The sequence below is a fragment of the Chlorocebus sabaeus genome, chromosome 3, assembly GCF_047675955.1.
Source record: "Chlorocebus sabaeus isolate Y175 chromosome 3, mChlSab1.0.hap1, whole genome shotgun sequence".
NCBI classification, from domain to species: domain Eukaryota; kingdom Metazoa; phylum Chordata; class Mammalia; order Primates; family Cercopithecidae; genus Chlorocebus; species Chlorocebus sabaeus.
In genome coordinates, this window is record NC_132906.1 from 94,624,780 (window position 1) to 94,640,806 (window position 16,027).

General features: G+C 43.4%; 1 protein-coding gene across 24 annotated transcripts in view; it reads right to left on the bottom strand.

Moving 5' to 3' along the window:
- The window catches only part of PCID2 (PCI domain containing 2), a 60,759-nt gene that overhangs the window by 41,733 nt on the left and 2,999 nt on the right, over positions 1-16,027 (bottom strand). For 23 of the 24 annotated variants that reach the window (XR_012092639.1, XR_012092646.1, XR_012092636.1 and 20 more), the window contains exons 2-6: positions 10,502-10,591; positions 8,307-8,380; positions 7,296-7,363; positions 6,328-6,367; positions 5,222-5,276 (exon numbers count right to left, since the gene is read on the bottom strand). Coding sequence is in view for 11 of the 24 variants with exons in the window: in XM_073014533.1 (XP_072870634.1) it covers positions 5,222-5,276; positions 6,328-6,367; positions 7,296-7,363; positions 8,307-8,380; positions 10,502-10,591 (327 nt within the window). In the remaining 13 variants the exon portion in view is untranslated. Of the gene's footprint in view, positions 1-5,221; positions 5,277-6,327; positions 6,370-7,295; positions 7,364-8,306; positions 8,381-10,501; positions 10,592-16,027 lie in introns of all 24 variants that reach the window. The other variant, XM_073014530.1, reaches the window with a different exon arrangement.

A 16,027-nucleotide genomic window follows, 5' to 3' on the forward strand; every position in this document is an offset into this window, starting at 1 on the left:
GATAAGCTCTTTGATGTGCTGCTGGATTTGGTTTGCCAGTATTTTACTGAGGATTTTTGCATCGATGTTCATCAGGGATATTGGTCTAAAATTCTCTTTTTTTGTTGTGTCTCTGCCAGGCTTTGGTATCAGGAAGATGTTGGCCTCATAAAATGAGTTAGTGAGGATTCCCTCTTTTTCTATTGATTGGAATAGTTTCAGAAGGAATGTTACCAGCTCCTCCTCGTACCTCTGGTAGAATTTGGCTGTGAATCCATCTGGTCCTGGACTTTTTTGGTTGGCAGGCTATTAATTATTGCCTCAATTTCAGAGCCTGTTATTGGTCTATTCAGGGATTCAACTTCTTCCTGGTTTAGTCTTGGGAGAGTGTATGTGTCCAGGAATTTATCCATTTCTTCTAGGTTTTCTAGTTCATTTGCATAGAGGTGTTTATACTATTCTCTGATGGTAGTTTGTATTTCTGTGGGATCAGTGGTGTATCCCCTTTATCATTTTTTATTGTGTCTATTTGATTCTTCTCTCTTTTCTTCTTTATTAGTCTTGCTAGCAGTCTATCAATTTTGTTGATCTTTTCAAAAAACCAGTTCCTGGATTCATTGATTTTTTTGAAGGGTTTTTTGTGTCTCTATCGCCTTCAGTTCTGATCTGATCTTAGTTATTTCTTGCCTTCTGCTAGCTTTTGAATGTGTTTGCTCTTGCTTCTCTAGTTCTTTTAATTGTGATGTTAGGGTGTCAATTTTAGATCTCTCCTGCTTTCTCTTGTGGGCATTTAGTGCTATAAATTTCCCTCTACACACTGCTTTAAATGTGTCCCAGAGATTCTGGTATGTTATATCTTTGTTCTCATTGGTTTCAAAGAACATCTTTATTTCTGCCTTCATTTCAATATGTACCCAGTAGTCATTCAGGAGCAGGTTGTTCAGTTTCTGTGTAGTTGAGCGGTTTTGAGTGAGTTTCTTAATCCTGAGTTCTAGTTTGATTGCACTGTGGTCTCAGAGATACTTTGTTATAATTTCTGTTCTTTTACATTTGCTGAGGAGTGCTTTACTTCCAACTATGTGGTCAGTTTTGGAATAAGTGCGATGTGGTGCTGAGAAGAATGTATATTCTGTTGATTTGGGGTGGAGAGTTCTGTAGATGTCTACTAGGTCTGCTTGGTGCAGAGCTGAGTTCAATTCCTGGATATCCTTGTTAACCTTCTGTCTCGTTGATCTGTCTGATGTTGACAGTGAGGTGTTAAAGTCTCCCATTATTATTGTGTGGGAGTCTAAGTCTCTTTGTAATTCTCTAAGGACTTGCTTTATGAATCTGGGTGCTCCTGTATTGGGTGGATATATATTTAGGATAGTTAGCTCTTCTTGTTGAATTGATCCCTTTACCATTATGTAATGGCCTTCTTTGTCTCTTTTGATCTTTGATGGTTTAAAGTCTGTTTTATCAGAGACTAGGATTGCAACCCCTGCCTTTTTTTGTTTTCCATTTGCTTGGTAGATCTTCCTCCATCCCTTTATTTTGAGCCTATGTGTGTCTCTGCATGTGAGATGGGTCTCCTGAATACAGTACACTGATGGGTCTTGACTCTTTATCCAATTTGCCAGTCTGTGTCTTTTAATTGGAGCATTTGGCCCATTTACATTTAAGGTTAATATTGTTATGTGTGAATTTGATCCTGTCATTATGATGTTAGCTGGTTATTTTGCTCGTTAGTTGATGCAGTTTCTTCCTAGCATCGATGGTCTTTACATTTGGGCATGTTTTTGCAGTGGCTGGTACCGGTTGTTCCTTTCCATGTTTAGTGCTTCCTTCAGGAGCTCTTGTAGGGCAGGGCTGGTGGTGACAAAAATCTCTCAGCATTTGCTTGTCTGTAAAGGATTTTACTTCTCCTTCACTTATGAAACTTAGTTTGGCTGGATATGAAATTCTGGGCTGAAAATTCTTTTCTTTAATAATGTTGAATATTGTCCCCCGCTTTCTTCTGGCTTGTAGAGTTTCTGCCGAGAGATCTGCTGTTAGTCTGATGGGCTTCCCTTTGTGGGTAACCCGACCTTTCTCTCTGGCTGCCCTTAACATTTTTTTTTTCATTTCAACTTTGGTGAATCTGACAATTATGTGTCTTGGAGTTGCTCTTCTCAAGGAGTATCTTTGTGGCGTTCTCTGTATTTCCTGAATTGGAATGTTGGCCTGCCCTACTAGGTCGGGGAAGTTCTCCTGGATAATATTCTGCAGAGCATTTTCCAACTTGGTTCCATTCTCCCTATCACTTTCAGGTACACCAATCAGACGTAGATTTGGTCTTTTTACATAGTCCCATATTTCTTGGAGGCTTTGTTCATTTCTTTTTACCTGTTTTTCTCTAAACTTCTCTCCTCGCTTCATTCCATTCATTTGATCTCCAATCACTGACGCCCTTTCTTCCAGTTGATTGAATCAGTTACTGAAGCTTGTGCATTTGTCACGTAATTCTCGTGTCATGGTTTTCAGCTCCATCACGTCATTTACGGACTTCTCTACATTGGTTATTCTAGTTAGCCATTCGTCTAATCTTTTTTCAAGGTTTTTCGTTTCTTTGGGATGCATTCAAACTTCCTCCTTTAGCTCAGAGAAGTTTGATCGTCTGAAGCCTTTTTCTCTCAGCTCGTCAGTCATTCCCTGTCCACCTTTGTTCCGCTGCTGGCGAGGAGCTGCATTCCTTTGGAGGGGGAGAGGCACTCTGATTTTTAGAATTTTCAGCTTTTCTGCTCTATTTTTTCCCCATCTTTGTGGTTTCATCTACCTTTGGTCTTTGATGATGGTGATGTACAGATGGGGTTTTGCTGTGGATGTCCTTTCTGTTTGTTAGTTTTCCTTCTAACAGTCAGGACCCTCAGCTGCAGGTCTGTTGGAGTTTGCTGGAGGTCCACTCCAGACCCTGTTTGCCTGGATATCAGCAGCAGAGGCTGCAGAAGAGTGAATACTGCTGAACAGCAAATGCTGCTGCCTGATTGTTCCTCTGGAAGCTTCGTCTCAGAGGGGTACCCGGCCGTGTGAGGTTTTAGTCTGCCCCTACTGGGGGATGCCTCCCAGTTAGGTTACTTGGGGGTCAGGGACCCACTTGAGGCAGTCTGTCTGTTCTCAGATCTCAAATTCTGTGCTTGAAGAATCACTACTCTCTTCAAAGCTGTTAGTCAGGGACATTTAAATCTGCAGAGGTTTTTGCTGCCTTTTGTTTGGCTATGCCCTGTCCCCAGAGTTGGAGTCTACAGAGGTAGGCAGGCCTCCTTGAGCTGCAGTGGGCTCCACCCAGTTCGAGCTTCCCGGCCACTTTGTTTACCTACTCAAGCCTCAGCAATGGCGGGCGCCCCCAAGCCTCACTGGCACCTTGCAGTTAGATCTCAGACTGCTGTGTTAGCAATGAGGGAGGCTCCATGGGCGTGGGACCCTCTGAGCCAGGCGCAGGATATAATCTCCTGGTGCTGCTTGCTAAGACCCTCAGAAAAGCGCAGTATCAGGGTGGGAGAGACCTGACTTTCCAGGTGCTGTGTGTCATGGTTTCCCTTAGCTAGGAAAGGGAATTCCCTTACCCCTTGCGCTTCCCAGGTGAGGCGATGCCTCGCCCTGCTTCAGCTCTCACTTGATGGGCTGCACTCACTGTCCTGCACCCACTGTCTGACACGCCCCAGTGAGATGAACCTGGTACCTCAGTTGGAAATGCAGAAATCACCCATCTTCGGCGTCGCTCACACTGGGAGCTGTAGCCTGGAACTGTTTCTATTCGGCCATCTTGGAACCCCCCTCCCCGCTCCCCCATTCTTCTTTATATTGCCTATTTCCTTGTTGAGACTTTTAATGTTTTCATTTGTTTCAAGCACATTCTCAATTGCTTGCTGAATCAAGAGGGCTGTTTAAAATGCTTGTCAGATAATTCCAACATCTGTGCAATCTCAGCATTGGTGTCTTCTGCTGAATGTCTTTTCTCATTCGAAATCTCAGGAAGTTGACATTTTCCTGGTAATCGGTGTCGATTAAATCCTGGACATTTGGGGCACTACGTGACAAGACTGTGGATCTTATTTATCTTCTTTTAGCAGGCCTCACGATGTAAGCAGAGAAACAGGCGCATCCCCTTTGCCACTGAATGGGGGAGGTCCAGGTCCCCTGCTGAGTCTCTGACATCCACCTAGCTCCTCATTACTGCTAGCCCAGGGTGGAGGTCCTGGGCCACCCCCAGCCCGCACCACTTTGAAGATGGGGCGGGAGGGACCTGCTGACTTTTTGTGCCTGGCACTGGAGTGAGGCAGTGATGGTCAGAGTTCTGTCTTGCTGGACTGTCTTCCCAGGCTCCTGGTTTCCTTGGGGATTTTGTCTCTGCCTGATAGTGAAAGGCTTCAGGTTTCTAAGGCACCCAGTCCAGGACAGACAGGAGACAAAACGGAAACCCGGAGACTCCCTACATACGACTCTGAGCCCCATCCCCCTCTTCTCTCCACCTCCCATAGCCATGCCAGCCTGACAACTCCCAGGGTTTTAACTGTTTTTAGCAGGCGCAATAGGGAGAAATCCATTGCATGCTGCCTAGAACTGAAGCCATCAATCATTTCTAAAACCGTAAAGGGGTCGTCCTAAAACCAAAAGGTAGACAAATGCTGCTCCATAATGGGGGCTTCTGTGGGTCCCCAAGGGGAAGTCACCTCCATAAAACCCAGGATCTCCCCTCACCCCAGGGAAGCCCCCTCCTACTGCCCAAATCTATATGAAGCTGAATTCTTTTCAACGGGGGAGCAGGCCACATCTTAAAGGTGGAAGAGATGCAGAATAGCTCATTTGTTGTTGTTCCACTGACTTCATAAAAATAATACATACCATAAATGGTTAACGACAAAATGAAACCTCTCCCTCTGTATGAACAGTGTGGAAATCTGAGCAAATGTTTACTTAAATCTGTTTCTGTTAACCTAGAAAGAATAGTCAATATCTGTTCTTTTGCTTCCTATACCCGACACATCTCAACTTCAATTCACTCCTCAAAACTTTTGGAAAGAATGACATGAAATTTAAACAACAGTGTTTATTTTACCGAGTGTTAATTTTAAAACAAGTGTTTTATTGTTAAACATTTTATAAAATTTTAAATAATTTTATAAAATTTTATAAAAATTTAAACAATTTATAAAATTTTAAAACAAGTGTTAATTTAAAACCAAGTGTTAATTTTAAAACAATAATGACAGCAAATTAAACTTACATTATTAGCAAACACTCGAAGGTCAAGCGCTACTGCATACATGACAGGCAGAGCCCTGCAGGACAAAAAGTAAACAAGTGTGAGGGGCTGTGAGACCCAAGATTCCATCCCCAGAGGTGGGAAGAATACAGACGCCCAGGACTACTATCCAGAATGGAGTCCATGCTTATCCAAAACTCTGACAGTTGTTTGCTTCCTCACTTTCTGTCCGGGTGGGCTGCAGGCCCCAAACTTCCTGATCATCCCAGGGCCTCACACTGCAGTGCTCCCCAACCCTGCCAAAGGCCCCAGCCCTGCGGCAGCTCCAGGCTCCCAGGATATCCTCCTCCCCTCAGCTTCCCACCAGTATCCAAACAGCACCACTAAAAAAGAAGTGGTTTGATCAGATTTCCTAACAGGAACCAGAATATGTAATACACAAAATGTCACAAAACAACTTTTACAGCCAACTGGCAAAACTGGACTGTTTTCATGTGCAAGTTTTTACGTTAAAAGATAAAAGCGTGGCAGGAGGCGGAGCTTGCAGTGAGCCGAGATCACGCCACTGCACTCCAGCCTGGGCAACTGAGCAAGACTCCATCTCAAGAAAAAAAAAAAAGATAAAAGGGTGGGTTTGTTTGCAAAAGGCCTTTGGTTACTTTAGTATAAACAAAATTCAGTATTTATCTATAGTTTGTTAATAAATCATAAAATTAAGAATTAGTTTGGCAAGGCATTTAAAAATACCACCATTATTATGTATTAGAACACCCCAAATGAACGGTAGTTGGTCTACCTCTTTTATCTAAAGTTTAAAACCAAAAGTTCAAAATTGACAACTGAAGGAGAAAACAGTATTTAATAAATATCTGGGGAAATGGACGTGTGAAATAAAAATAATACTATATTTACACAGACACACTGCAAACAATGTGGCTGATCTACCATTTAAGTTTACTAGATTTGTAACTCCATTAATCTGTATGGATATTACCATATGTCAACACACTGATTATTAAATATCCACATGGAAAATACAATACACATTTATTTAAAGCAAATTTGTATAAAGATTCTACTTTAAAAAATTGCCATTTACTAATTCAGCTGTTTCTATTCACACTTACCAGTTTTCTTCTTTGTGGGCCTGGAATGCTCGCAAGAATGATGTACTGTATTAAGGAAGATACGGCATATAAAGTTCAAACAATGCTATGTACGATTAAAGTAAAGAATAAGAATCTAAATTTTAAGGAATGTAGCTTACCCTTTAGCAGATTTATGTTACAACAATAGTAAGTTCTTGAAGGAAAAAAGGTATAAGTATCTGTATCTCACTAGGCTCAAGTATACTAAACACACGTATTTCATACATACTGTCTCCTAAGTAAAAAAGACATACAAGATTTTTTAAAATCAGCCATTTCAGATATTTTATTTGGTTTCTCTGAGCCCAGATGATTATGAGTTATATTTCAGTGCTTTAGAATCTGTAGCATAAGGCTGATTTTATCAACTCTAGAATTCTTGAATTCTAAGGAGGCTGTTAGCAAGTAGGCCAACTCTCTTCTGTGTATATTTAAACAAGGCGGTTAAAACGAAAAGACAAAATCTAGAGATACATACAAATCCTTAGAACACTCACCGATTCAGGCCTTAACTAAAGATACCCTTTACATGACTGAAGTAGGAATTGGTCTGGTTTCAGGTCTTCAGCCACCACAATTCAATGCTGACGTGTATCTGACTCCACTCTTGTCCATCTCTGCCTGAATTCTGGATTTCTGATATTTCACCACAGGACTTAACCAGTCCCTGTAACTATACTTACTACCTAAACCTTCTTCTTCTCAACAGGGTAAGATCCTTCTTTTTCACCAGGGTTCTTCCTTACTAACTGACTGCATGAGTCTTCAGATCCATGCTAAATTTAAGTACCCGAGTGAAAGAGTTGAAAAGAGTTTCTCTTCCAAAACACTGTCATTCCTTTCTAACTGCAGAAATGAGCGACTGGCCCGATGTTTCCGGGTCTCAAGTCCCAAGTAACCCACTGCATGCGTTCTACGCCGGACAGCTGCCATGAGTGACAAAGGATATTGGACGATCACGGTCTGGCACTTGTATGCCTCTATGAAGTCATGATTCCCCACTGCGTAAGTGCACCTGGAGGAGAAAGAGAAACACGCTGTCACACGATAAAACCTAGCACTAGTCATGCAGCACACACAGCTCACTTCACTGCACAGGTCCCAGTGGTCCTGGGATGAAAGGGGTGAAGGAAGAAACACAGGAATGGCTGAACACAAACAGCTGAGGGTAAGAGGAGTCCCACGGTAAGCTCGGAGACTACTCTTTCAAGCCCCAGAAGGACCCAGCTCCAGCAGGTTTATGAGTAACACGCTGATAACAGAGTATGACCCTTCCACGCTAGCAGGAGCTGACAATGACATTCAAACTGGATTCCCAGCTGGGTAATGTCAGTGTTAGTTCATCGTCCAATCTGGAACCTATCGCACACCGCACAGAGCTAGGACATCACAGGTGCTTTGTACTACAAGGAACACGGTGGTGCCCCAACTCTTCCAAAGACCCTGTGGGGTTCACAGGACATTCCTGCTCACAGACCCCACCCTGGTCCTGTAGCCTAGGCTGCTCTGAAAGACAGTAATCAAATCTCACATGGCTATAAGGACACCATCTTCTGCCTGAAAAGATCCTTCAGAGGTAACACAGTAGACACGAAGTGTACATAAAAGCAGCATTGTTTGCTTTGCTCAACTCTAGTTCTTTCCCAGTAACATAAAGAGCTTCAAAAAAGACATACTATTTCCACAAAAGGGGTAAGTGAATGGTTAGGCTCCACACTCTACTAAAAAGACCACCATCCAGGCACTATGGTAAATACTATGTGATGTTAAAAATAGTATTACACAACTGATGTATAAAATTTTCACAGGCTTTATCAAAGTGAAATTACAAATGCATTTTCCTACTTTTTCAAAGTCAATTATTCACTGTTTCAAGCATAAGATAATGCAAGATAAAATACCCAGTTAATTCAGCAATTTCCAGATGTGTGTGTTTTTCTTCCTCCCCAACAGATTACCTTAAATGAGCTGCAAACATTTCATCATAAGGGGGTTCCAAGACTTGTTGACACTTCTCCTCTGGAGAGGCCATCTGATTTTAAAAAAGAAAAATGGCAAAAGTAAAATTAATAGGCACAGAAAGAATGCAACATATAGAAAGATATTTAAACCTGTTTCAAGAAAATTTATGCTTTATAGTTCACAGTAGCACTTTATATTTAAAACCCTAAATAAAAGGTTGAGGCCATGAGCACGGTGGCTCACGCCTGTAATCCCAGCACTTTGGGAGGGCGAGGTGGGCAGATCACTTGAGGCCAGAAGTTCAAGACCAGCTTGGCCAACATGGTGAAAGGCCGTTTCTACAAAAACATTACAAAAATTAGCCGGGTGTGGTGGTGCACACTGCTAATCCCAGCTACTCAGGAGGCTGGGCATGAGAATCGCTTGAACCTGGGTGCTGAAGGTTGCACTAAGCCAAGATCGTGCCACTGCACTACCCGCTGGGCGACAGAGAGAGACTGTCTCATAAATAAATGGTTCATTACTTCAACAAATATTTATCAATATTTCAGGGGAACAAGAGGCCCATGAATATAATTTAGTCTCGCCTTCTGCAGGTCAGAAAATATTCTAGGCACTTTCATATATATTTTAGTATTTAATAACCAGTCAGTCAAGAAATACTTGTTAAGTAACTATCACAGGTTTAGTAAGTGAGGTCTAACGAGTTACCAATGGTGCTATGCTAGGACTCACCCTTTTCGGCTTCCTGCTGAGAGCATCAGTCTCATCTCCTGGGCTAGGCTAGCTGACATTTCTTTCTAAGTTTTCCTTTCCTCCTAACAGTCAAATTTTAGATAATCTGAACATCTCAATAGGTGAAGGTTAATTCTGTCAACTTGGCTGGCCATGGAGTCCCCAGACTTTCTGGGAGCATCTGTGAGGGTGTTTCTGGATGACACTGGCAGTTGCACTAGTAGACTCAGGAAAGGTGATGGCCCTCCTCAGTGTGGACAGGCAGTGACCAATCTGATGAGGGCTTGAATAGAACAAGAGGTTGAGGAAGGAAGAATTCACTCCTTGTGTGGGACTTCTCGACCTCTATAATCACAGGACCCAGTTCCTCATACTAAACCTCTATAAATATCGATATATCCCATTGACTCTGTTTCTCTGGAGAACCTGGACTAATACACAATAGATTACAGCACACTGAGTTTTTTTGTTTTGTTTTGTTTTCACAAAAGCAATGAGCCCGTGCTGATATGGTGAGACAGAAGAATGACAGTATCAGAAAAATCACCATTCTACAGTCCCTGGGGAATGAAACCACTAGAAGAAAGTTTACTGGGGGAATTTTACAATGAAGGGATCCATCTCAGACTGCCAACAGGACAGTGTGTGTCCTCTCATGTGACACAATATGAAGCACACAGCACCAGCCATGGGATGGGGTGTTCTGGCCAACGCGAGCCTGAGTCTCATCAAGTCTCTAGCACTAACTCCTACTTAGAGCAATGGTTTTCAACACTGTTTACACATAGAATCACATAGTATTGATTAGAAAAACAAAAACAAGCCTGCTGCTACTGCAGAGACTGATTTACCTGGTCTGAGTTGCAAATCTGTACACCACCAAACATAATCACCAATAGATAAACCCATTTTTCTTCCAAAAGAAAAATGCTGCTCCCAGTAGAAACACACCCCAATATGATCATGGGTGTCAATAAGGAAATAGGGCTTTACCAAATGTCCACAAGATTTTCTATAGAAAATACCACCTCAACATCATCTACGCCACAGATGACATGGAAACTCCATGTACAACTCCAGGCTGGGCCTTGGCTTGCCGGACTTTCTACTTAAATGGGAGACACCTGTGATGCATGACATCTATGGGGCTTTGGGAATGCATAGGCCTGGACAGAGTCTAAGCTCCACCGTCTCTCCACCATCTCACTTCTCCAAACCTCAGAGAGCTGTGTAGGAATCAAACACAGGGGCAGGAGGTCCATATCACTACAGGGTACCCACACAGTCAGTGCTGCACAACTGAATTGAAATTACATAAATCATAAAGAAACTTTGCAATTTTCAAATACGAATGACAATACTAGTTTTCTTCTTACTCAAACTCTACGTTTCTCTTAGGAAAGTGATTATCCTGTAATTCTCTGCAGACACCTGTGTGCGCAGTTCTTTTACTTACTTGAAGTCGTGGGTTTGCAACATGAGGATGTTTAAAAGACACCAACTCTGCACAAGATGCTCCATCTCTGGTGTCGATGGCTTCGTACACCTGAAACATTTGAAAGGGAAACCTAAGTAGAAAATAAAATATTCTGTTCCAATAAAACCTACGACAATACATTGAATGCCACACAGGGGAAAATTCATTTTCCCCTAGTTTGAAAGGAGACAGAATAATCAAAATGTAACGGGGGGGGGGGGGGGTCACTACTCCCTGCAGTGGATAAACAATAATTTCATTTCAAAATAGGATGTTCCTGGCTGGCTCAGGCCTGTAATCCCAGCACTTTGTGAGTCTGAGGAAGGATTGCTTGAGGCCAGGAGTTCGGGACCATCCTGGACAACACAGCAAGACCTGTCTCTTTAAAACAAACAGACACAAAAAAACAAAAACAGATGTTCCTGAAGCAAAAAAAAAACAGGTCAAGCTAATAAAAATAAGTCAGTGGTTTATCATGCAGCTCTTCATGAAGGTGAATTATTCTAGTTTTACTCGATCACACTGATATATGTTTGAAAATCCAAATATACAGCTTATGAAAAAGAAATCAGGTTAAAAACCACATATATCCAAAATTCAAAAAGCTTCCACTCAACCTTAATATAAAATAAAAGGAAAATGGAAATAGCTAAATAGATGACACATTCATATAATGTGATACTTGGCTGCTGTTACAACGAATAAAATAGATCTATACGTAGTAACATGAGAAAATGTCCACAATATGATGAATAAATGAAAAAAAAAAGTTAACTGCAGGAAAACTGTATAACTTGATTTGGGAGAAAAAAGAAGAGAAAAATTACGTACACATGTAAACACAGGAAAGAATGCAGGGCCTGTATCACACCACACCAGCTGACTACGCGGACCATGAGGTGGAGACTGGGAGACCCAGGAGCCTTTTGCCCTATCTAGCTCCTGCCACAACAGATATTTTATAATTAGAAAACCAAATATGCTTTTAAATTATATTTACAAAAAAAATGGCAGGGCGCGGTGACTCATGCCTGTAATCCCAGCACTTTGGGAGGCTGAGGCAGGTGGATCATGAGGTCAAGAGATCGAGACCCTCCTGGCTAACACACTGAAACCCCGTTTCTACTAAAAATACAAAAAAATTAGCCGGACGTGATGGCGGCACCTGTAGTCCCAGGTACTCAGGAGGCTGACGCAGAATGGCGTGAACCCAGGAGGTAGGGCTTGCAGTGAGCCAAGATGACGCCACTGCATTCCAGTCTGGGCCACAGAGTGAGACTCTGTCTCATAAAAAAAAAGACACAAAAATTCTAACTAAGCAAAAAGGCAAGCACAATGCTTTAGATACAGTATAATTTAACTATGAGAAATTTAAATATTTACATTTTATGGTAACACAAGACTGACCGGGGATGTCATAACATGGATGTGCAAATGGCCAAAAAGCACAAGCAGATGAGCTTCCTCTACACCCACCAGAGTACTTACAACTAGGAAGGCTGATGACGCCAAGTGTTGCCAGGAGCCTGAGGCAACCAGAAGGCTCACACATTGGTGGTGGGTTAAGTTGGGGTAAATTTTTAGAAGAAAATTGGTATTCTACTAAAGCAAGCAAATGCCTACTCTCTGACCCAGTAATCCTGTGCCCAGGAGTCTATACCCAGAAGAAAGGGAGATACATGCCACCAGTTCAACACGCTGGAGCCCAACTCCTCCTACCCCATTGTTCAACTCAGGGTATGACTGGGAGGCTGACACCACCTTCCTCAAGACTAACCTAAATGATAAGGAATTTCCCACCTGACTATTCCATACAACTACATATGCATTCACATTTTGAAACAGTAATCACACTTCCAGGGACTTACAACTAGAAACAGAAGATATTTATACTCGGCTACATGTAATCACAAAATATTGGACACAAACTAAATATCCGTCCATACAGACTGGCTGAATACTCTGTGAAACATCTATTTTAAGGCACACTATGCAACCATTTTTTGAAAATGAGGAAGATCTCTATGAATTTTCATGGAATAATTTCCAGGAAGATACAGTTAAGTGAAAAAAGCAAGTTGTAGAAGAGTATGTACAGAATGCTGCCTTTTATATAAGAATGAAGGGAAACAAGAAAAATATGTGTTTATGTCTGTGTCACATGTACATCCTAAAAGGAAATACAGGACGGAGAAGGCAGAATCTAATGAAAATGATTATCTTTCTAGAGAGGGGGTGGAATGAGGTGAGAGAGAGAGAGAAGGAAAGTTTCTGAGCACACCTTTAAACAGAACAGTTACTTACAACCCCGTTCAAGAAATAGAAAGACAAACCTTAAAATTGAAACAAATAGAAAATACATACCTAAGTGGATATCAGAAAAAAGAATATGAGTAATCTTTGAAAACAGTGGTTTGTGGGATTTGACTGTCCTTATTCTAAGGACGAAAAGACTGCCAAAAAAAAAAAAGAAATCCTGAATTTCATCATCACTGAGTAGATGCTGTTGGTGGCATGGGGGCCCGAATCCTGAACTGCTTGTGAGTGCAGTGGGTGGGCTGGTGTCGCTGGGACCGCAGTCGTCAGTGAGAATGAGCAGCACTGGCACAGAGCAGAAGGGAGAGTCCCATGGGATGTGGGTTGGAGGTGTGAGCAGGAGCTTAACTTTTTCTTCAGCTGAAGCCATCTGAAGACTTCCAGGTTTTATGCCTTCATAGGGAAATTACAGCCATTCAGAGGCAGCCCTCCTGCCCTAGTCCATGTAAGGTCACAGGTTGCTGCTCAAGGTCACATCATATCCCAGCTCCTCACATTTTCAAAGTCACAATGGGTGCAAGATGATTTGGGCCCAAGTATTATGAAAACTAAGTTTCTCTTCATAGCCCTGGCCACAGGTTTAGGAATTTCATCTAAAAGACAGACAGATGGATACTAAGATCCTCAACTGTTTAGGGGAAAGGGTTAGGTTTCCTCTTTAAAATGACCATGCTAGAGATCAGTATTTTGCAATTTACAACATTGCATTTGCCAATCATCATCATCAAGCTGAAGGTGGCCCCAAGAAGACAACACTGGCATCTGCCCATCCTCTGCAGGAGGCTTTCCCGCGTCCCCTGCCCACTCCCTGCAAGAACTCACTGGTGCCCAGCTCCAAAGGGGCCTCATCTGGCTCCCTCGAGACCACCTGACCAGAGGCAACGGAACAGCACCCTCAAGGACGAGGGAGGCGACTGCCTTGGCCGGGCAGGCACACAGGGTCTTCCCTGCTTGCCCTCCCATCAGTAGCTGGCCCTGAGCTGGAAGGTAAAATGACCAATCCCGCCCAGGTCTTGGTCTGCAGGTCCCCCAAGAAAACCAGTACTAGTCAGTTTAGCCCCAAAGAGGACATGCCTTCCAAAGTGGCCCTCCCTGCGCCATGCGGGCATGCCTAGCCACAGGAGCCCCAACAGACTCCAACCTTGCTCAACTAAGGCGCTTCTGGCTAGAAAGCGGTTCTGGAGCCTGCTGGCCAAGCTGTGCTCTCTTCGGCTCCACACAAACAGGAGGTTCAAGCTAAGAGTTTCACACAGCCACCCCTGCTTATGGTTCCAGGCACGCCGGGCCCCATACTGTGCAACCACTCGCACCACCCAGGGCCTTGCACTGGGCCCAGCCCCAGGAGCCTAAGAGGCCTTGTTCTGGTTAACATCAGTACTCTGGCGACCGGAGCCTAAGCGGCCTTGTTCTGGTTAACATCAGTACTCTGGCGACCGGAGCCTAAGAGGCCTTGTTCTGGTTAACATCAGTACTCTGGCGACCGGTCACATTTGAGCACGATGTTCTGATGTCACCAAGGCCTCCAGGGCTCTTTGCAGAGGGAACCTATGGGGGACTGAGAGTCCCAGACTTGGAGCAAGCACTGTGGAATGGAAGCATACTTCAATGACTGAACACACTGGGGACACAGTGGTCACGAAGGGATCAAACCCTGGAGTCCAGACACCGGGTCCCTCCAAAGAGAGGTGGAGACCCCTGCTGGGGGCACTCACTGGTAACCCTCCTTTGCCTGTGACCTCCCCGGGTGGTCCCTGCACATATGCAGGGTGATGTCACCACAACCTCAACTCCACTTGGCCACACCCACCTGGGCTGCACCCAGTGTCCCAGGTGTGACCTGACTAGAGGAGGGCTCAGTGCCACAGGGCCTTGAGTCCAAGGAGGGCCCCAGCTTGCTTGGTAGGCATGAATGTGTCCCAAGGGTGGTCCTATCAATGCCCCTGCCTCAATGACTGAATTGTGAGAAGGCTGGGGGTGTGAAGAGGAAAAGCAGGGATGACAACAGACAGTACCAGCAAGCACTAAAAGTGCGACTGGCGCCACAGTGGACGCAGGACCCCTAGCAGCCCAGACACCTGGCCAACTGTTAACATCTCATGCTGCAGAGCCTTCAGCCCTCAACGGGACCACATAACCAGACTCCAAGTGAGCACCTTCTGAGCGGCACCCCCAGGCCTGGCTCACCAGGGGATGCTCCCTGGCTCTGGCCCCAGGAAGACTTTATTGTGGCTGCTGCATGCCCCACACACCCACCAGTCTGGTCCACAGTGGGCACCATCTACTCCTGGAATTCAAAACTCTTTTAAAAATTCAAAATCGTTACAGGTCATGAATCTCTGAAGTCACTTCTGAACAGTCAAACTTTCCAATTCCATAAACTCTTGAAAGGCAATATGAAGAACTATTCAAGATTAAGGAGTAAAGTATCTAACTCAAAGCTGATTCCCTAAATAAAGGTGTTCACTACACCTGTAAAAAGGAGAAGTGTTCTTGGCAAAAGAAACATAATGAAGAAAATCTTTGGGACAAGAAAGATCATGGGGTACCACAAGAAGATAACACTCCGCACCCCGCAGGATGGCCATAATAAAAAGAATGGAAAAAACAAGTGTGGACAAGGAAGTGAAGACATTGCAACCCTCATACATTGCTGGTGAAAATGTAAAATGATGCAGCTAGCTGCTCTGGCATTTCTTCAAGAAGTTAAACACAGAATTACCATATGACTCAGCAATTCCACTCTTAGGTATATGCCAAAAAGAATACAAAACATGTGCAGGAATGTTCACAGCAGCAGCACAATAGCCAAAAAGAGGAAACGACCAAAGTGGTCCATCAACTGACGAACAGGTAAACAAAATACTCCATACAATGCAGTATCATTAGCCATGAAAAGGACACACTGATACACACTCCAACACAGATGAACCCTGAAAACATGATGTAAGTAAAAGACACACAAAAGCCACATACTGAAATCACCACAATCAGCAAATCCACACAGACAGAAAGTAGATTAGCGGTTGATCGGCTCGGGGAGGCAGGAACAGGGAGTGACTGCTTAATGCTTACGACGTTTCCATTTGGGGTGACAAAAAAATTCTGGATAATGGTGATGGTTGTGCAATATTGTGAATGTACTTAATTGTGTACTTTAAAATGGTTAAATGGTAAATTTAAGTTATGAGT